This window comes from Oncorhynchus clarkii, chromosome 8, assembly GCF_045791955.1.
Source record: "Oncorhynchus clarkii lewisi isolate Uvic-CL-2024 chromosome 8, UVic_Ocla_1.0, whole genome shotgun sequence".
Lineage (NCBI taxonomy): Eukaryota > Metazoa > Chordata > Actinopteri > Salmoniformes > Salmonidae > Oncorhynchus > Oncorhynchus clarkii.
In genome coordinates, this window is record NC_092154.1 from 520,419 (window position 1) to 542,679 (window position 22,261).

Consider the following 22,261-nt stretch of genomic DNA (forward strand, 5'->3'; position numbering starts at 1 on the left):
TTGTATGTCAGTTTATTTTTAATTATTATTAAATTAGCTAACATTTATAAAAACCTGTTTTTTGCTTTGTCATTATGGGGTATTGTGATGTCATTATGGGGTATTGTGATGTCATTATGGGGTATTGTGATGTCATTATGGGGTATTGTGTGTAGATTGATGAGGGAAAACAACTATTTAATCCATTTTAGAATAAGGCTGTAACGTATAAAAATGTGTAAAAAGTCAAGGGTTCTGAAATTGCTCCTGATATTTCTTAATTTATTTCTTTACATTGTTTGTTTGAATTATGTGTTTATTGTTTTATATTACTAGGTATTATTACCGAACTGTTAGATCTAGAAACATAAGCATTTCGCTGCACCTGCGATAACGTATGCAAATCAATAAATGCGTTCAATAAACTTGATTTGACTTAATAATAGTGTAAAACTCAATTTCCCATGGTCCCGTCATTGCGTTCTGCAGTGGGTGTGGCTGAATGAGGTAATGATGTGTTTGTGTATGTGTGTGTGTGTGTGTGTGTATCTCCTCTCTGTTCATCCTGAAACTCGCTCTCAGTACTTTAATGGAGCCGCAGCATCTCCTCTGCCGCACGAGAGCATTAGGGTATATCTCCGGGCACCGAGGCAGGATGAAAAACCGTTGGTAAATCTTTTGATTGACCGGGACTTGTGAAGGCGGAGCTGGCTTTATTATCGAATTAACCCCTGTTAACGGACAGAATGCACTGGGACCTCAACGGAACCGTCGTGATCACTGAGCACACCGTGAAGTGTGTTTAATACCGCTAGTTAACGCGGATGAAATCATATTGTTGACGGTGAGAAACACACGGATGGACCTCAACGGAACCGTCGTGATCACTGAGCACACCGATTGGTTAAAGAATGTGAATATAATATCTACAAAATGATTGCATAATAATCTATATGAGATGGCCCGGTGGGGATTCTGAAAGAGAGATTGTACATTAAAATAGATAGAGACAGAATGATATTCGACAGACCAATACATGCACTAATATTTTAACTGTGGGACCAAAAACCGATTATGATTATTATTATTATTATTGATAAATAGGCTAATTTAATGTTATTTGTAAACAAGCTAATTTGTCATTAGCATGGCAGGACTAGAGGCCTGGTGTTCAGTGTGACGCTGTTATCATCCAGTCAGATAGGACTCATGTAATTACTCTGTTACCTGCTCTATATTTTACTGTTTGACTACTCAAAGACCTAGTAAATTCATTAATAATGACCTGATAATAACATGAATTTGTTTCTTTAGCACCATTGTGTTAAATTCAGTACTAGGCCACCAAGTGATATACCAAGCTACAATTTCCCAGTTGGATCATTACCTGGTAAATACTAGCAAGAACAGTGTCCACTAAGGAGAAAGAGATCAACTGATAATAACAAATGTTAATTTCTATAAATCTCTAATAATAGTTACCTGATAGCCACTTCAGATGTCTAAGTTAAAGAGTAGTGAGACTGTGAAGGTTGTGGTTCGCTGTCGCCCGTTAAACCGGAAAGAGGCAGCTGGTGTTACCGGGACACCAGGAGGAAGGGGAGGGATCATAGAGATGGATGTACATCGGGGTCAGGTGGTCTTACGGAACCCTCGCGCTCTGCCCGGCGAGCCTCGGAAGACGTTTACGTTCGACTCTGTGTATGACGCATCGTCTAGACAACGTGATCTGTACGATGAGACAGTACGCCCGCTGATCCACTCAGTCCTGGACGGGTTTAATGGAACCATCTTTGCCTATGGCCAGACGGGCACCGGAAAGACCTACACCATGCAGGGAGCGTGGCTAGAGCCAGAGAGGCGGGGCGTCATCCCCAACGCCTTCGAACACGTCTTCACCCAGATCTCCCGCTCCGCCGCCGACCGCCAGTACCTGGTCAGAGCCTCTTACCTGGAGATCTACCGAGAGGAGATCAGGGATCTACTGGATCCTAACGTGCACACCCCTCATGTCCCCAACGTGCACACCCAGCCCCCCCACACCCTGGAGCTGAGAGAGAGCCCGGAGAGCGGGGTGTATGTGCGTGACTTGACGTCGTGCGTGTGTAAGAGCGTGAAGGAGATAGAGGAGCTCATGAACTTAGGGAACCAGGTGCGCTCGGTGGGAGCGACAGACATGAACGAACACTCTTCCCGTTCCCACACCCTGTTCCTCATCACGGTGGAGTGTTCCCAGACGGGGCCGGATGGACGGCAGCACATCAGGGTGGGCCGGCTCAACCTGGTTGACCTGGCGGGCAGCGAGCGGCAGGCAAAGACGGGCGTCCACGGAGAACGCCTGAAGGAAGCCGCTAAGATCAACCTGTCTCTGTCAGCGCTAGGCAACGTGATCTCAGCCCTGGCAGACGGGCGTAGCGGCCATGTTCCCTATCGGGACTCTAAACTGACCCGGTTATTACAGGACTCTCTGGGAGGGAACGCCAAGACGGTGATGGTGGCTACACTAGGCCCCGCCCCCCAACACTACGAGGAGACCCTCACCACTCTCCGCTACGCTAACAGAGCTAAGAACATCAAGAACCAGCCAAGAGTTAACGAAGACCCTAAAGACGCCCTGCTCAGAGAGTTCCAGAAGGAGATTGCACGGCTCCGCGCACAGCTCAGCCACAAGGAAGGGAGGGGCAAACACAGGAAGGAGGAAGGGGAGGAGGGCTGGGACGGAGAAGGGGATGAGGAGGGAGAAGAGGAGGTGGAGAGGAAGCTGCAGAAGGAGAGGCTGGAGGAGGAGAATAAGGCCATCAGAGAAGATGGATCACTATTGGCTGTGGAGAAGCAGAGGCTTCTGGGAGAGAAGGAGATAATGATGGGAGATCTGAGGAAGGAGCGGGACACCACCGAGCAGTTGACTGCCAAGTACAAGGTACATTCACACACACATATATAGAGAGGAATCTTTAGGAGTATTTATCCCTCCCTCCTTCCCTCCTCTCCTGCCCTGCTCGTCTCCCCCCTACTCTCTCCCCTTCCTCTCTACCCCCCCTCCTTCTCCCCTCCTTCTTCTCCCCCTCCTACCCCCAACCCTCCTCCCCTCCTCTCCTGCCCTGCTCGTTTCCCCCCTCCTCTCTCCCCTTCCTCTCTCCCCCTCCTCCCCTCATCCTCTACCCCCCCTCCTTCTTCTCCTCCTCCTACCACCCACCCTCCTCTCTTCCTGCTGTTTCCTGTGGGGGATGATGCTTCCTTCCTGCCAGCTGGATTTCAGCCTATCATATCGCAGAACTGAAACATTACCCCCTTCCCTCAGCCCCAACCAACCCTTTAGTATGTGATTGTCTATTTCACTTTTGTTTATTATTTCCCTTGCTTTGTAAATGTAAACATATTTTTGCCAATAAAGCCCTTTGATTTGAATTGAGAGAGAGAGAGAGAGGAGAGAAGGAGAGGGGATATGAGAGTAATAGACTCATCTCTCAGCATGCTCTACTGCAATCATGCTCTACACAATCAGCTGTGTGTGTGTGGCTGTGTGTGTTGAGTTGCAAAGAAAAAGCCATATCTCAGACTGGCCAATAAAAATTAAAGATTAAGATGGGCAAAAGAACATAGACGCTGGACAGAGGAACTCTGCCTAGAAGGCCAACACCCCGGAGTCGCCTCTTCGCTGTTGATGTTGAGACTGGTGTTTTGTGGGTACTATTTAATGAAGCTGCCAGTTGAGGACTTGTGAGGTGTCTGTTTCTCAAACTAGAGACTCTAATGTACTTGTCCTCTTGCTCAGTTGTGCACCGGGGCCTCCCACTCCTCTTTCTATTCTGGTTAGAGCCAGTTTGCGCTGTTCTGTGAAGGGAGTGGTACACAGCGTTGTACGAAATCTTCAGTTTCTTGGCAATTTATCGCATTTCTTTCTTAGAACAAGGATAGATTGATGTGTTTCAGAAAAGTTCTTTGTTGCAGGCCATTTTGAGCCTGTAATCGAACCCACAAACGCTGATGCTCCAGATACTCAACTAGTTTAAAGAAGGCCAGTTTTATTGCTTTTTTAATCAGAACAAGTTTTCAGCTGTGCTAACATAATTGTAAAAGGGTTTTCTAATGATCAATTAGACTTTTAAAATGATAAACTTTGATTAGCTAACACAACGTGCCATTGGAACACAGGAGTGATGGTTGCTGATAATGGGCCTCTGTACGCCTATGTAGATATTCCATTAAAATTCAGCCGTTTCCAGCTACAGTAGTTATTTACAACATTAACCATGTCTACACTGTATTTCTGATCAATTTGATGTTATTTTATTCAACAAAAACAAGGACATTTCTAAGTGACCCCAAACTTTTGAATGGTAGAGTACATAAAAGCCCTTTAACTAAATTCAGTTCGGACATTTGTAACAGTTAGCAGGATAAAGCCCTGAGAACGAAGAGAGTACCCACCACATTTCTGAATGATAAAAATGGCCAAATAAAATGGTAGTAAACCCAAAATGGCTTTGTAAATAAAATTATACCAGTGCCTGAGCCTACGAATTGACTAGAGAAGGCCAGCCAACCCTGGTATATAAAGTGCAGTGGTGCGTAATGGTTTTGCAGTTTAAAACACATCTCAATACTCCATGGTAAATGATGTCAATTGATCTCAAACACTGATCGTAAGCATTTATATTGAAAATATCCCCATTGTCTTGTCACGTGTGCTCCCTCTCCGGCCTCTAGGTCACCAGGCTGCTCGTTAGGGCACACACCTGTCACCAGCGTTACGCGCATAATGACACTCACCTGGACTCCATCACCTCCTTGATTACCTGCCCTTTATGTGTCTCTCCCTTTGGTTTCTTCCTTAGTCATCATGTTCGCTGTTTGTGTTTCTTGTTTTGTTAATTAATTAATTAAATGTATTCACTCCCTGAACTTGCTTTCCGACTCTCAGCGTGCATTGTTACAGTCTAGTATAGGCAGAAATGTAACTGATACTAGCCTCCTTCTGGCTTCAATAGAAAAGCGGGCCTTATTCCTAAAATATAATAACAACTTCAGCTTCAATTATTTTGTAAATTGTTGAAAATGCAATTTTAAAGAGGCCATCATCATCATTTAAAATTCAAAAATATTTATATGAGGTTACAATCTCAATCTCCTTGCCCTGACAGGTGGTAATAGGTGAAAGGTTCAGAGGTCTATTTCTTGCTTTAGAAAACACCATTAGTTTAGTTTTGTCAGTATTGAGGATAAGCTTCAATTGACACAAGGTACAGTGCCTTGCGAAAGTATTCGGCCCCCTTGAACTTTGCGACCTTTTGCCACATTTCAGGCTTCAAACATAAAGATATAAAACTGTATTTTTTTGTGAAGAATCAACAACAAGTGGGACACAATCATGAAGTGGAATGACATTTATTGGATATTTCAAACTTTTTTAACAAATCAAAAACTGAAAAATTGGGCGTGCAAAATTATTCAGCCCCCTTAAGTTAATACTTTGTAGCGCCACCTTTTGCTGCGATTACAGCTGTAAGTCGCTTGGGGTATGTCTCTATCAGTTTTGCACATCAAGAGACTGACATTTTTTCCCATTCCTCCTTGCAAAACAGCTCGAGCTCAGTGAGGTTGGATGGAAAGCATTTGTGAACAGCAGTTTTCAGTTCTTTCCACAGATTCTCGATTGGATTCAGGTCTGGACTTTGACTTGGCCATTCTAACACCTGGATATGTTTATTTTTGAACCATTCCATTGTAGATTTTGCTTTATGTTTTGGATCATTGTCTTGTTGGAAGACAAATCTCCGTCCCAGTCTCAGGTCTTTTGCAGACTCCATCAGGTTTTCTTCCAGAATGGTCCTGTATTTGGCTCCATCCATCTTCCCATCAATTTTAACCATCTTCCCTGTCCCTGCTGAAGAAAAGCAGGCCCAAACCATGATGCTGCCACCACCATGTTTGACAGTGTGGATGGTGTGTTCAGCTGTGTTGCTTTTATGCCAAACATAACGTTTTGCATTGTTGCCAAAAAGTTCAATTTTGGTTTCATCTGACCAGAGCACCTTCTTCCACATGTTTGGTGTGTCTCCCAGGTGGCTTGTGGCAAACTTTAAACAACACTTTTTATGGATATCTTTAAGAAATGGCTTTCTTCTTGCCACTCTTCCATAAAGGCCAGATTTGTGCAATATACGACTGATTGTTGTCCTATGGACAGAGTCTCCCACCTCAGCTGTAGATCTCTGCATTTCATCCAGAGTGATCATGGGCCTCTTGGCTGCATCTCTGATCAGTCTTCTCCTTGTATGAGCTGAAAGTTTAGAGGGACGGCCAGGTCTTGGTAGATTTGCAGTGGTCTGATACTCCTTCCATTTCAATATTATCGCTTGCACAGTGCTCCTTGGGATGTTTAAAGCTTGGGAAATCTTTTTGTATCCAAATCCGGCTTTAAACTTCTTCACAACAGTATCTCGGACCTGCCTGGTGTGTTCCTTGTTCTTCATGATGCTCTCTGCGCTTTTAACGGACCTCTGAGACTATCACAGTGCAGGTGCATTTATACGGAGACTTGATTACACACAGGTGGATTGTATTTATCATCATTAGTCATTTAGGTCAACATTGGATCATTCAGAGATCCTCACTGAACTTCTGGAGAGAGTTTGCTGCACTGAAAGTAAAGGGGCTGAATAATTTTGCACGCCCAATTTTTCAGATTTTGATTTGTTAAAAAAGTTTGAAATATCCAATAAATGTCGTTCCACTTCATGATTGTGTCCCACTTGTTGATGATTCTTCACAAAAAAATACAGTTTTATATCTTTATGTTTGAAGCCTGAAATGTGGCAAAAGGTCGCAAAGTTCAAGGGGGCCGAATACTTTCCTAAGGCACTGTATGTTGAACAGTATAAAAAGCAGTTTGCAAGTTCTGGAAAGCTTTTGTGAGAGATGAGGCACAACAATAAATAACAGTATCATCAGCATAAAAGTTAAGTTATGCATTTTGCACATTTTTGTCTAAATTATTTATATAAATAGTGAATAAGAGGGGACCCAGTACAGAGCCCTGGGGCACACCATTACAGACAGACAATTTAACAGACATGAGCCCATCAAATTGAGTGCACTGAGTCCTATCAGACCGATAGTTAGCAAACCATGCAACTGCATGCTCCGAAAGACCTACACTCAACAATCTCTGCCTTAGTATAGCATGATCAACTGTATCAAAAGCCTTAGAGAAATCAATAAAAGTGAGACACGGTGCTGTTTTTTGTGAAGGGCTTCAGTGATATCATTTAAAACCTTCATGGCTGCTGTAATTGTGCTATGCTTCTTCCTGAAGCCTGATTAGTACATTGATAAAATAGAGTTAGTATTTAAAAACTCTTTTAGCTGTTCACTAACAAGGGTTTCAAGTATTTTCGCCAGTGGTGACAGCTTTGAGATTGGCCTATAATTACTCAATAGAGTTGGCTCTCCGCCCTTTAAAAGTGGTAGGACAAATGCTGATTTCCAGATCTTTGGAATTTCATTACACTCCAGGGTTAGATTGAACAGATAGGTAAGTGGTTCGTTCAGCTATGAAATCAGCTGCCAGATTTATTAAAAAGCAGGGATCCAAAAGATCAGGAGCTGCAGGCTTTCTCTGATCTTAGGATTTCAGGGATTTATGTCCCTCCAGCACTGAGAATGGCAGAGAAAAACAGTCTATAACAGGCTGTAACAGTCTATAACAGGCTGTAACAGTCTATAACAGGCTGTAACAGACTGTAACAGGCTGTAACAGGTTATAACAGGCTATAACAGACTATAGCAGGACATAACAAGTAACATTAGTACAGGCTGTAACAGTCTATAACAGGCTATAACAGGCTGTAACAGACTAACAGGCTATAACAGGATATAACCGAATATAACAGGCTATAACAGGATATAACAGACTATAACAGGATATAACAGACAATAACTGGTTATAACAGGATATAACAGGTTATAACAGACTATAACAGATTATAACAGGATATAACCAAATATAACAGGCTATAACAGGATATAACAGACTATAACAGACTATAACAGACTATAACAGGATATAACCGAATATAACAGGCTATAACAGGATATAACAGACTATAACAGGATATAACAGACAATAACTGGTTATAACAGGATATAACAGGCTATAACAGACTATAACAGGATATAACCGAATATAACAGGCTATAACAGGATATAACAGACTATAACAGGATATAACAGACAATAACTGGTTATAACAGGATATAACAGGCTATAACAGACTATAACTGGTTATAACAGGATATAACAGGCTATAACAGACTATAACAGGATATAACAGACTATAACTGGCTATAACTAGCTATAACAGGCTCACTGGCTGTAGTGTGGAGAGAGGTTGCCAAGCAGGGTACTGTGTGTGTGTGTGTTTGTGTGTGTGTGTTATTTTGTGAAGAGATGAATGGGCTCTTTACTGATGCTAACGCACTGTGACAGAACACAAAGGACTGCAAATTGCACACACACACACACACACACACACACACACACACACACCAAGGGCAGTACAAAACAAAGAACCTTTCATTTACGATCTGCTGTATGCTGTATGTACAGTATCTCTCCTCTCTTCATTAGTATATTATACAGTACCTCTCCTCTCTTCATTAGTATATTATACAGTACCTCTCTTCTCTTCATTAGTATATTATACAGTACCTCTCCTCTCTTCATTAGTATATTATACAGTACCTCTCTTCTCTTCATTAGTATATTATACAGTACCTCTCCTCTCTTCATTAGTATATTATACAGTACCTCTCCTCTCTTCATTAGTATATTATACAGTACCTCTCCTCTCTTCATTAGTATATTATACAGTACCTCTCCTCTCTTCATTAGTATATTATACAGTACCTCTCTTCATTAGTATGTTATACAGTACCTCTTCTCTCTTCCATAGTATATTATACAGTACCTCTCCTCTCTTCATTAGTATATTATACAGTACCTCTCCTCTCTTCATTAGTATATTATACAGTACCTCTCCTCTCTTCATTAGTATATTATACAGTATCTCTCCTCTCTTCATTAGTATATTATACAGTATCTCTCCTCTCTTCATTAGTATATTATACAGTACCTCTCCTCTCTTCATTAGTATATTATACAGTACCTCTCTTCATTAGTATATTATACAGTACCTCTCCTCATTAGTATATTATACAGTACCTCTCTTCATTAGTATATTATACAGTACCTCTCCTCTCTTCATTAGTATATTATACAGTACCTCTCTTCATTGGTATATTATACAGTACCTCTCTTCATTAGTATATTATACAGTACCTCTCCTCTCTTCATTAGTATATTATACAGTACCTCTCTTCATTAGTATATTATACAGTACCTCTCCTCTCTTCATTAGTATATTATACAGTACCTCTCTTCATTAGTATATTATACAGTATCTCTCCTCTCTTCATTAGTATATTATACAGTACCTCTCCTCTCTTCATTAGTATATTATACAGTACCTCTCCTCTCTTCATTAGTATATTATACAGTACCTCTCTTCATTAGTATGTTATACAGTACCTCTTCTCTCTTCCATAGTATATTAAACAGTACCTCTTCATTAGTATATTATACAGTACCTCTCCTCTCTTAATTAGTATATTATACAGTACCTCTCTTCATTGGTATATTATACAGTACCTCTCCTCATTAGTATATTATACAGTACCTCTCCTCTCTTCATTAGTATATTATACAGTACCTCTCCTCTCTTCATTAGTATATTATACAGTACCTCTCCTCTCTTCATTAGTATATTATACAGTACCTCTCTTCATTGGTATATTATACAGTACCTCTCCTCATTAGTATATTATACAGTACCTCTCCTCTCTTCATTAGTATATTATACAGTACCTCTCCTCTCTTCATTAGTATATTATACAGTACCTCTCTTCATTAGTATATTATACAGTACCTCTCCTCATTAGTATATTATACAGTACCTCTCTTCATTAGTATATTATACAGTACCTCTCCTCTCTTAATTAGTATATTATACAGTACCTCTCTTCATTGGTATATTATACAGTACCTCTCCTCATTAGTATATTATACAGTACCTCTCTTCATTAGTATATTATACAGTACCTCTCCTCTCTTCATTAGTATATTATACAGTACCTCTCTTCATTAGTATATTATATAGTACCTCTCCTCTCTTCATTAGTAATTTATACAGTACCTCTCCTCTCTTCATTAGTATATTATACAGTACCTCTTCATTAGTATGTTATACAGTACCTCTTCTCTCTTCCATAGTATATTAAACAGTACCTCTTCATTAGTATATTATACAGTACCTCTCCTCTCTTAATTAGTATATTATACAGTACCTCTCTTCATTGGTATATTATACAGTACCTCTCCTCATTAGTATATTATACAGTACCTCTCTTCATTAGTATATTATATAGTACATCTCCTCTCTTCATTAGTATATTATACAGTACCTCTCCTCTCTTCATTAGTATATTATATAGTACCTCTCCTCTCTTCATTAGTATATTATACAGTACCTCTCCTCTCTTCATTAGTATATTATACAGTACCTCTCCTCTCTTCATTAGTATATTATACAGTACCTCTCCTCTCTTCATTAGTATATTATATAGTACCTCTTCATTAGTATGTTATACAGTACCTCTTCTCTCTTCCATAGTATATTAAACAGTACCTCTTCATTAGTATGTTATACAGTACCTCTTCTCTCTTCCATAGTATATTAAACAGTACCTCTTCATTAGTATATTATACAGTACCTCTCCTCTCTTCATTAGTATATTATACAGTACCTCTCGTCATTAGTATATTATACAGTACCTCCCCTCACTAGTATAGTATACATTACCTCTCTTCATTAGTATATTATACAGTACCTCTCCTCTCTTCATTAGTATATTATACAGTACCTCTCTTCATTAGTATGTTATACAGTACCTCTCTTCACTCACACACACATACACATGCAGTGCGTTCTGTGGGGAATGTGACCCTGTTTCTCTGTTTCTTTAATGTAGGGGTCAGTATGTAGGGGTCAGTATATAGAATATAGGGGTCAGTATATAGAATGTAAGGGTCAGTATATAGAATGTAGGTGTCAGTATATAGACTGTAGGGGTCAGTATGTAGGGGTCAGTATGTAGGGGTCAATATATAGAATGTAGTAGTCAGTATGTAGGGGTCAGTATATAGAATGTAGGGGTCAGTGTGTAGAATGTAGGGGTCAGTATGTAGGGATCAGAATGTAGAATGTAGGGATCAGTATGTAGAATGTAGGGGTCAGTATGTAGAATGTAGGGGTCAGTATGTAGAATGTAGGGGTCAGTATGTAGAATGTAGGGGTCAGTATATAGTATGTAGGGGTCAATATGTAGATTGGAGGGGTCAGAATGTAGAATGAAGGGGTCAGCATGTAGAATGTAGGGGTCAGTATGTAGAATGTAGGTGTCAGTATATGGAATGTAGGGGTCAGTATGTAGAATGTAGGGGTCAGTATGTAGAATGTAGGGGTCAGTATATAGTATGCAGGGGTCAATGTGTAGAATGTAGGGGTCAGTATGTAGAATGTAGGGGTCAGCATGTAGAATGTAGGGGTCAGTATGTAGAATGTAGGGGTCAGTATATAGAATGTAGGGGTCAGTATGTATAATGTAGGGGTCAGTATGTAGTATGGGGTCAGTATGTAGAATGTAGGGGTCAGTATATAGAATGTAGGTGTCAGTATATGGAATGTAGTGGTCAGCATGTAGAATGTATGGGGTCAGTATGTAGAATGTAGGGGTCAGTATATAGTATGTAGGGGTCAATATGTAGAATGTTGGGGTCAGTATGTAGAATGTAGGGGTCAGTATATAGTATGTAGGGGTCAATATGTAGAATGTTGGGGTCAGTATGTAGAATGTAGGGGTCAGCATGTAGAATTTAGGGGTCAGTATGTCGAATGAAGGGATCAGTATATAGAATGTAGAGGTCAGCATATAGAATGTAAGGGTCAGTATGTAGGGGTCAATATGTAGAATGTTGGGGTCAGTATATAGAATGTAGGGGTCAGTATGTAGAATGTAGGGGTCAGTATATGGAATGTAGGGGTCAGTATGTAGAATGTAGGGGTCAGTATGTAGAATGTAGGGGTCAGTATATAGTCTGTAGGGGTCAATATGTAGAATGTAGGGGTCAGTATGTAGTATGTAGGGATCAGTATGTAGAATGTAGGGGTCAATATGTAGAATGTAGGGTTCAGTATGTTGGGGTCAGTATGTAGAATGTAAGGGTTAGTATGTAGTATGTAGGGGTCAGTATGTAGAATGTAGGGGTCAGTATGTAGTATGTAGGGATCAGTGTGTAGAATGTTTTGGTCAGTATGTAGTGGTCACTATGTAGAATGTATGGGTCAGAATGTAGAATGTAGGGGTCAGTATATACAACTTAGGGGTCAGTATATAGAATGTAGGGGTCAGTATATAGACTTTAGGGGTCTGTATGTAGGGGTCAGTATGTAGAATGTAGGGGTCAGTATATCATCAAATCAAATCAAATCAAATGTATTTATATAGCCCTTCGTACATCAGCTGATATCTCAAAGTGCTGTACAGAAACCCAGCCTAAAACCCCAAACAGCAAGCAATGCAGGTGTAGAAGAACGGTGGCTAGGAAAAACTCCCTAGAAAGGCCAAAACCTAGGAAGAAACCTAGAGAGGAACCAGGCTATGTGGGGTGGCCAGTCCTCTTCTGGCTGTGCCGGGTGGAAATTATAACAGAACATGGCCAAGATGTTCAAATGTTCATAAATGACCAGTATGGTCGAATAATAATAAGGCAGAACAGTTGAAACTGGAGCAGCAGCACAGTCAGGTGGACTGGGGACAGCAAGGAGTCATCATGTCAGGTATTCCTGGGGCATGGTCCTAGGGCTCAGGTCCTCCGAGAGAGAGAAAGAAAGAGAGAATTAGAGAGAGCATATGTGGGATGGCCAGTCCTCTTCTGGCTGTGCCAGGTGGAGATTATAACAGAACATGGCTAAGATGTTCAAATGTTCATAAATGACCAGCATGGTCGAATAATAATAAGGCAGAACAGTTGAAACTGGAGCAGCAGCACAGCCAGGTGGACTGGGGACAACAAGGAGTCATCATGTCAGGTATTCCTGGGGCATGGTCCTAGGGCTCAGGTCCTCCGAGAGAGAGAAAGAGAGAAGGAGAGAATTAGAGAACGCACACTTAGATTCACACAGGACACCGAATAGGACAGGAGAAGTACTCCAGATATAACAAACTGACCCTAGCCCCCCGACACATAAACTACTGCAGCATAAATACTGGAGGCTGAGACAGGAGGGGTCAGGAGACACTGTGGCCCCATCCGAGGACACCCCCGGACAGGGCCAAACAGGAAGGATATAACCCCACCCACTTTGCCAAAGCACAGCCCCCACACCACTAGAGGGATATCTTCAACCACCAACTTACCATCCTGAGACAAGGCTGATTATAGCCCACAAAGACCTCCGCCACGGCACAACCCAAGTATATAGAATGTAGGGGTCCGTATGTAGAATGTAGGGGTCAGTATGTAGAATGTAGCGGTCAGTATGTAGGATGTAGGGGTCAGTATGTAGAATGTAGGGGTCAGTATGTAGAATGTAGGGGTCAGTTTGTAGTATGTAGGGGTCAGTATGTAGTATTAAGGGTCAGTATATAGAATGTAGGGGTCAGCATGTAGAATGTAGGGGTCAGTATGTAGAATTTAGGGGTCAGTATGTAGAATGTAGGGGTCAGTATGAGGTATGGGGTCAGTATGTAGAATGTAGGGGTCAGTATATAGAATGTAGGGGTCAGTATGTAGAATTTAGGGGTCAGTATGTAGAATGTAGGGGTCAGTATGTAGAATGTAGGGGTCAGCATGTAGAATGTAGGGGTCAGTATGTAGAATGTAGGGGTCAGTGTATAGAATGTAGGGGTCAGTTTGTAGACTGTAGGGGTCAGTATGTAGAATGTAGGGGTCAGTATATAGACTGTAGGGGTCAGTATGTAGTGGTCAACATATAGAATGTAGGGGTCAGTATGTAGGGGTCAGTATGTCGAATGTAGGGGTCACTATGTAGAATGTAGAGGTCAGTATGCAGGGGTCAGTATATAGAATGTACTGGTCAGTATGTAGAATGTAGAGGTCACTATATTGAATGTAGGGGTCAGTACATAGGGGTCAGTATGTAGAATGTAGGGGTCAGTATCTAGTATGTAGGGGTCAATATGTAGAATGTAGGGGTCAGTATGTAGAATGTAGGGGTCAGTATTTAGAATGTAGGGGTCAGTATATAGAATGTAGGGGTCAGTATGTATAATGTAGGGGTCAGTATGTAGTATTGGGTCAGTATGTAGAATGTAGGGGTCAGTATGTAGAATGTAGGGGTCAGTATATAGTATGTAGGGGTCAATATGTAGATTGGAGGGGTCAGAATGTAGAATGAAGGGGTCAGCATGTAGAATGTAGGGGTCAGTATGTAGAATGTAGGTGTCAGTATATGGAATGTAGGGGTCAGTATGTAGAATGTAGGGGTCAGTATGTAGAATGTAGGGGTCAGTATATAGTATGCAGGGGTCAATGTGTAGAATGTAGGGGTCAGTATGTAGAATGTAGGGGTCAGCATGTAGAATGTAGGGGTCAGTATGTAGAATGTAGGGGTCAGTATATAGAATGTAGGGGTCAGTATGTATAATGTAGGGGTCAGTATGTAGTATGGGGTCAGTATGTAGAATGTAGGGGTCAGTATATAGAATGTAGGTGTCAGTATATGGAATGTAGTGGTCAGCATGTAGAATGTATGGGGTCAGTATGTAGAATGTAGGGGTCAGTATATAGTATGTAGGGGTCAATATGTAGAATGTTGGGGTCAGTATGTAGAATGTAGGGGTCAGCATGTAGAATTTAGGGGTCAGTATGTCGAATGAAGGGATCAGTATATAGAATGTAGAGGTCAGCATATAGAATGTAAGGGTCAGTATGTAGGGGTCAATATGTAGAATGTTGGGGTCAGTATATAGAATGTAGGGGTCAGTATGTAGAATGTAGGGGTCAGTATATGGAATGTAGGGGTCAGTATGTAGAATGTAGGGGTCAGTATGTAGAATGTAGGGGTCAGTATATAGTCTGTAGGGGTCAATATGTAGAATGTAGGGGTCAGTATGTAGTATGTAGGGATCAGTATGTAGAATGTAGGGGTCAATATGTAGAATGTAGGGTTCAGTATGTTGGGGTCAGTATGTAGAATGTAAGGGTTAGTATGTAGTATGTAGGGGTCAGTATGTAGAATGTAGGGGTCAGTATGTAGTATGTAGGGATCAGTGTGTAGAATGTTTTGGTCAGTATGTAGTGGTCACTATGTAGAATGTATGGGTCAGAATGTAGAATGTAGGGGTCAGTATATACAACTTAGGGGTCAGTATATAGAATGTAGGGGTCAGTATATAGACTTTAGGGGTCTGTATGTAGGGGTCAGTATGTAGAATGTAGGGGTCAGTATATCATCAAATCAAATCAAATCAAATGTATTTATATAGCCCTTCGTACATCAGCTGATATCTCAAAGTGCTGTACAGAAACCCAGCCTAAAACCCCAAACAGCAAGCAATGCAGGTGTAGAAGAACGGTGGCTAGGAAAAACTCCCTAGAAAGGCCAAAACCTAGGAAGAAACCTAGAGAGGAACCAGGCTATGTGGGGTGGCCAGTCCTCTTCTGGCTGTGCCGGGTGGAAATTATAACAGAACATGGCCAAGATGTTCAAATGTTCATAAATGACCAGTATGGTCGAATAATAATAAGGCAGAACAGTTGAAACTGGAGCAGCAGCACAGTCAGGTGGACTGGGGACAGCAAGGAGTCATCATGTCAGGTATTCCTGGGGCATGGTCCTAGGGCTCAGGTCCTCCGAGAGAGAGAAAGAAAGAGAGAATTAGAGAGAGCATATGTGGGATGGCCAGTCCTCTTCTGGCTGTGCCAGGTGGAGATTATAACAGAACATGGCTAAGATGTTCAAATGTTCATAAATGACCAGCATGGTCGAATAATAATAAGGCAGAACAGTTGAAACTGGAGCAGCAGCACAGCCAGGTGGACTGGGGACAACAAGGAGTCATCATGTCAGGTATTCCTGGGGCATGGTCCTAGGGCTCAGGTCCTCCGAGAGAGAGAAAGAGAGAAGGAGAGAATTAGAGAACGCACACTTAGATTCACACAGGACACCGAATAGGACAGGAGAAGTACTCCAGATATAACAAACTGACCCTAGCCCCCCGACACATAAACTACTGCAGCATAAATACTGGAGGCTGAGACAGGAGGGGTCAGGAGACACTGTGGCCCCATCCGAGGACACCCCCGGACAGGGCCAAACAGGAAGGATATAACCCCACCCACTTTGCCAAAGCACAGCCCCCACACCACTAGAGGGATATCTTCAACCACCAACTTACCATCCTGAGACAAGGCTGATTATAGCCCACAAAGACCTCCGCCACGGCACAACCCAAGTATATAGAATGTAGGGGTCCGTATGTAGAATGTAGGGGTCAGTATGTAGAATGTAGCGGTCAGTATGTAGGATGTAGGGGTCAGTATGTAGAATGTAGGGGTCAGTATGTAGAATGTAGGGGTCAGTTTGTAGTATGTAGGGGTCAGTATGTAGTATTAAGGGTCAGTATATAGAATGTAGGGGTCAGCATGTAGAATGTAGGGGTCAGTATGTAGAATTTAGGGGTCAGTATGTAGAATGTAGGGGTCAGTATGAGGTATGGGGTCAGTATGTAGAATGTAGGGGTCAGTATATAGAATGTAGGGGTCAGTATGTAGAATTTAGGGGTCAGTATGTAGAATGTAGGGGTCAGTATGTAGAATGTAGGGGTCAGCATGTAGAATGTAGGGGTCAGTATGTAGAATGTAGGGGTCAGTGTATAGAATGTAGGGGTCAGTTTGTAGACTGTAGGGGTCAGTATGTAGAATGTAGGGGTCAGTATATAGACTGTAGGGGTCAGTATGTAGTGGTCAACATATAGAATGTAGGGGTCAGTATGTAGGGGTCAGTATGTCGAATGTAGGGGTCACTATGTAGAATGTAGAGGTCAGTATGCAGGGGTCAGTATATAGAATGTACTGGTCAGTATGTAGAATGTAGAGGTCACTATATTGAATGTAGGGGTCAGTACATAGGGGTCAGTATGTAGAATGTAGGGGTCAGTATCTAGTATGTAGGGGTCAATATGTAGAATGTAGGGGTCAGTATGTAGAATGTAGGGGTCAGTATTTAGAATGTAGGGGTCAGTATATAGAATGTAGGGGTCAGTATGTATAATGTAGGGGTCAGTATGTAGTATTGGGTCAGTATGTAGAATGTAGGGGCCAGTATATAGAATGTAGGGGTCAGTATGTAGAATGTAGGGGTCAGTATGTAGTATGGGGTCAGTATGTAGAATGTAGGGGTCAGTATGTAGAATGTAGGGGTCAGTATGTAGAATGTAGGGGTCAGCATGTAGAATGTAGGGGTCAGTATGTAGAATTTAGGGGTCAGTATGTAGAATGTAGGGGTCAGTATGTAGAATTTAGGGGTCAGTATGTAGAATGTAGGGGTCAGTATGTAGAATGTAGGGGTCAGTATGTAGAATGTAGGGGTCAGTATATAGTATGTAGGGGTCAGTATTTAGAATGTAGGGGTCAGTATATAGAATGTAGGGGTCAGTATGTGTAATGTAGGGGTCAGTATGTAGTATTGGGTCAGTATGTAGAATGTAGGGGTCAGTATATAGAATGTAGGGGTCAGTATGTAGAATGTAGGGGTCAGTATGAGGTATGGGGTCAGTATGTAGAATGTAGGGGTCAGTATATAGAATGTAGGGGTCAGTATGTAGAATGTAGGGGTCAGTATGTAGTATGGGGTCAGAATGTAGAATGTAGGGGTCAGTATGTAGAATGTAGGGGTCAGTATGTAGAATGTAGGGGTCAGTATATAGTATGTAGGGGTCAATATGTAGAATGTAGGGGTCAGCATGTAGAATGTAGGGGTCAGTATTTAGAATGTAGGGGTCAGTATATAGAATGTAGGGGTCAGTATGTATAATGTAGGGGTCAGTATGTAGTATTGGGTCAGTATGTAGAATGTAGGGGTCAGTATATAGAATGTAGGGGTCAGTATGTAGTATGGGGTCAGTATGTAGAATGTAGGGGTCAGTATGTAGAATGTAGGGGTCAGTATGTAGAATGTAGGGGTCAGCATGTAGAATGTAGGTGTCAGTATGTACTGGTCAATATATAGAATGTAGGGGTCAGTGTGTAGGGGTCAGTATGTAGAATGTAGGGGTCAGTGTATAGAATGTAGGGGTCAGTATGTAGACTGTAGGGGTCAGTATATAGACTGTAGGGGTCAGTATGTAGACTGTAGGGGTCAGTATGTAGAATGTAGGGGTCAGTATATAGACTGTAGGGGTCAGTATGTAGTGGTCAATATATAGAATGTAGGGGTCAGTATGTAGAATGTAGGGGTCAGTATGTAGGGGTCAATATAAAGAGTGTAGGGGTCAGTGTGTAGAATGTAGGGGTCAGTATGTAGGGGTCAGAATGTAGGGGTCAGTATATAGAATGTAGGGGTCAGTATGTAGAATGTAGGTGTCAGTATATGGAATGTATTGGTCAGCATGTAGAATGTAGGGGTCAGTATGTAGGATGTAAGGGTCAGTATATAGTATGTAGGGCTCAATATGTAGAATGTAGGGGTCAGTATGTAGAATGTAGGGGTCAGCATGTAGAATTTAGGGGTCAGTATGTAGAATGTAGGGATCAGTATATAGAATGTAGGGGTCAGTATGTAGAATGCAGGGGTCAGTATGTAGAATGTAGAGGTCAGCATATAGAATGCAAGGGTCAGTATGTAGGGGTCAATATGTAGAATGTTTGGGTCAGTATATAGAATGTAGGGGTCAGCATGTAGAATGTAGGGGTCAGTATGCAGAATGTAGGGGTCAGTATGTAGAATGTAGGGGTCAGTATATAGAATGTAGGGGTCAGTATGTAGAATGCAGGGGTCAGTATGTAGAATGTAGGGGTCAGTATATAGAATGTAGGGGTCAGTAAGTAGAATGTAGGGGTCAGTATGTAGAATGTAGGGGTCAGTATATAGTATGTAGGGGTCAATATGTAGTATGTAGGGGTCAGTATGTAGTATGTAGGGGTCAGCATGTAGAATGTAGGGGTCAATATGTAGAATGTAGGGTTCAGTATGTTGCGGTCAGTTTGTAGAATGTAAGGGTTAGTATGTAGTATGTAGGGGTCAGTATGTAGAATGTAGGGGTCAGTATATAGAATGTAGGGATCAGTATGTAGGGGTCAATATATATAATGTAGGGGTCAGTATATAGAATGTAGGGGTCAGTATGTATAATGTAGGGGTCAGTATGTAGTATTGGGTCAGTATGTAGAATGTAGGGGTCAGTATATAGAATGTAGGGGTCAGTATGTAGTATGGGGTCAGTATGTAGAATGTAGGGGTCAGTATGTAGAATGTAGGGGTCAGTATGTAGAATGTAGGGGTCAGCATGTAGAATGTAGGTGTCAGTATGTACTGGTCAATATATAGAATGTAGGGGTCAGTGTGTAGGGGTCAGTATGTAGAATGTAGGGGTCAGTGTATAGAATGTAGGGGTCAGTATGTAGACTGTAGGGGTCAGTATATAGACTGTAGGGGTCAGTATGTAGACTGTAGGGGTCAGTATGTAGAATGTAGGGGTCAGTATATAGACTGTAGGGGTCAGTATGTAGTGGTCAATATATAGAATGTAGGGGTCAGTATGTAGAATGTAGGGGTCAGTATGTAGGGGTCAATATAAAGAGTGTAGGGGTCAGTGTGTAGAATGTAGGGGTCAGTATGTAGGGGTCAGAATGTAGGGGTCAGTATATAGAATGTAGGGGTCAGTATGTAGAATGTAGGTGTCAGTATATGGAATGTATTGGTCAGCATGTAGAATGTAGGGGTCAGTATGTAGGATGTAAGGGTCAGTATATAGTATGTAGGGCTCAATATGTAGAATGTAGGGGTCAGTATGTAGAATGTAGGGGTCAGCATGTAGAATTTAGGGGTCAGTATGTAGAATGTAGGGATCAGTATATAGAATGTAGGGGTCAGTATGTAGAATGCAGGGGTCAGTATGTAGAATGTAGAGGTCAGCATATAGAATGCAAGGGTCAGTATGTAGGGGTCAATATGTAGAATGTTTGGGTCAGTATATAGAATGTAGGGGTCAGCATGTAGAATGTAGGGGTCAGTATGCAGAATGTAGGGGTCAGTATGTAGAATGTAGGGGTCAGTATATAGAATGTAGGGGTCAGTATGTAGAATGCAGGGGTCAGTATGTAGAATGTAGGGGTCAGTATATAGAATGTAGGGGTCAGTAAGTAGAATGTAGGGGTCAGTATGTAGAATGTAGGGGTCAGTATATAGTATGTAGGGGTCAATATGTAGTATGTAGGGGTCAGTATGTAGTATGTAGGGGTCAGCATGTAGAATGTAGGGGTCAATATGTAGAATGTAGGGTTCAGTATGTTGCGGTCAGTTTGTAGAATGTAAGGGTTAGTATGTAGTATGTAGGGGTCAGTATGTAGAATGTAGGGGTCAGTATATAGAATGTAGGGATCAGTATGTAGGGGTCAATATATATAATGTAGGGGTCAGTATGTATAATGTAGGGGTCAATATGTAGTATGGGGTCAGTATGTAGAATGTAGGGGTCAGTATATAGAATGTAGGGGTCAGTATGTAGAATTTAGGGGTCAGTATGTAGTATGGGGTCAGTATGTAGAATGTAGGGGTCAGCATGTAGAATGTAGGGGTCAGTATGTAGAATGTAGGTGTCAGTATATGGAATGTAGTGGTCAGCATGTAGAATGTAGGGGTCAGTATGTAGAATGTAGGGGTCAGTATGTAGAATGTAGGAGTCAGCATATAGTATGTAGGGGTCAATATGTAGAATGTAGGGGTCAGTATGTAGTATGTAGGGGTCAGTATGTAGAATGTAGGGGTCAATATGTAGAATGTAGGGTTAAGTATGTTGCGGTCAGTATGTAGAACGTAAGGGTTATTATGTAGTATGTAGGGGTCAGTATGTAGAATGTAGGGGTCAGTATATAGAATGTAGGGATCAGTTTGTAGGGGTCAATATATATAATGTAGGGGTCAGTATGTATAATGTAAGGGTCAATATGTAGTATGGGGTCAGTATGTAGAATGTAGGGGTCAGTATATAGAATGTAGGGGTCAGTATGTAGAATGTAGGGGTCAGTATGTAGTATGGGGTCAGTATGTAGAATGAAGGGGTCAGTATGTAGAATGTAGGGGTCAGTATGTAGAATGTAGGGGTCAGCATGTAGAATGTAGGGGTCAGTATGTAGAATGTAGGTGTCAGTATATGGAATGTAGTGGTCAGCATGTAGAATGTAGGGGTCAGTATGTAGAATGTAGGGGTCAGTATGTAGAATGTAGGAGTCAGCATGTAGAATGTAGGGGTCAGTATGTAGAATGTAGGGGTCAGTTTGTAGACTGTAGGGGTCAGTATGTAGAATGTAGGGGTCAGTATATAGACTGTAGGGGTCAGTATGTAGTGGTCAATATATAGAATGTAGGGGTCAGTATGTAGGGGTCAGTATGTAGAATGTAGGGGTCAGTATGTAGGGGTCAATATATAGAATGTAGGAGTCAGTATGTAGGGGTCAGTATATAGAATTTAGGGGTCAGTGTGTAGAATGTAGGGGTCAGTATGTAGAATGTAGGGGTCAGTATATAGAATGTAGGGATCAGTATGTAGGGGTCAATATATAGAATGTAGGGGTCAGTATGTATAATGAAGGGGTCAATATGTAGTATGGGGTCAGTGTGTAGAATGTAGGGGTCAGTATATAGAATGTAGGGGTCAGTATGTAGAATGTAGGGGTCAGTATGTAGTATGGGGTCAGTATATAGAATGTAGGGGTCAGTATGTAGAATGTAGGGGTCAGCATGTAGAATGTAGGGGTCAGTATGTAGAATGTAGGTGTCAGCATGTAGAATGTAGGGGTCAGTATGTAGAATGTAGGGGTCAGTGTATAGAATGTAGGGGTCAGTATGTAGACTGTAGGGGTCAGTATGTAGAATGTAGGGGTCAGTATATAGACTGTAGGGGTCAGTATGTAGTGGTCA

General features: G+C 41.6%; 1 protein-coding gene across 1 annotated transcript in view; it reads left to right on the forward strand.

Annotated features, from left to right (window-relative positions):
- The first annotated feature begins 488 nt into the window (after positions 1–488).
- The window catches only part of LOC139414863 (kinesin-like protein KIF3C), a 53,351-nt gene continuing 31,578 nt past the window's right edge, over positions 489–22,261 (forward strand). The window contains exon 1 of the mRNA XM_071162443.1: positions 489–2,899. Coding sequence (XP_071018544.1) covers positions 1,478–2,899 — 1,422 coding nt within the window. The 5' untranslated portion in view covers positions 489–1,477. The remainder of the gene's footprint in view (positions 2,900–22,261) is intronic.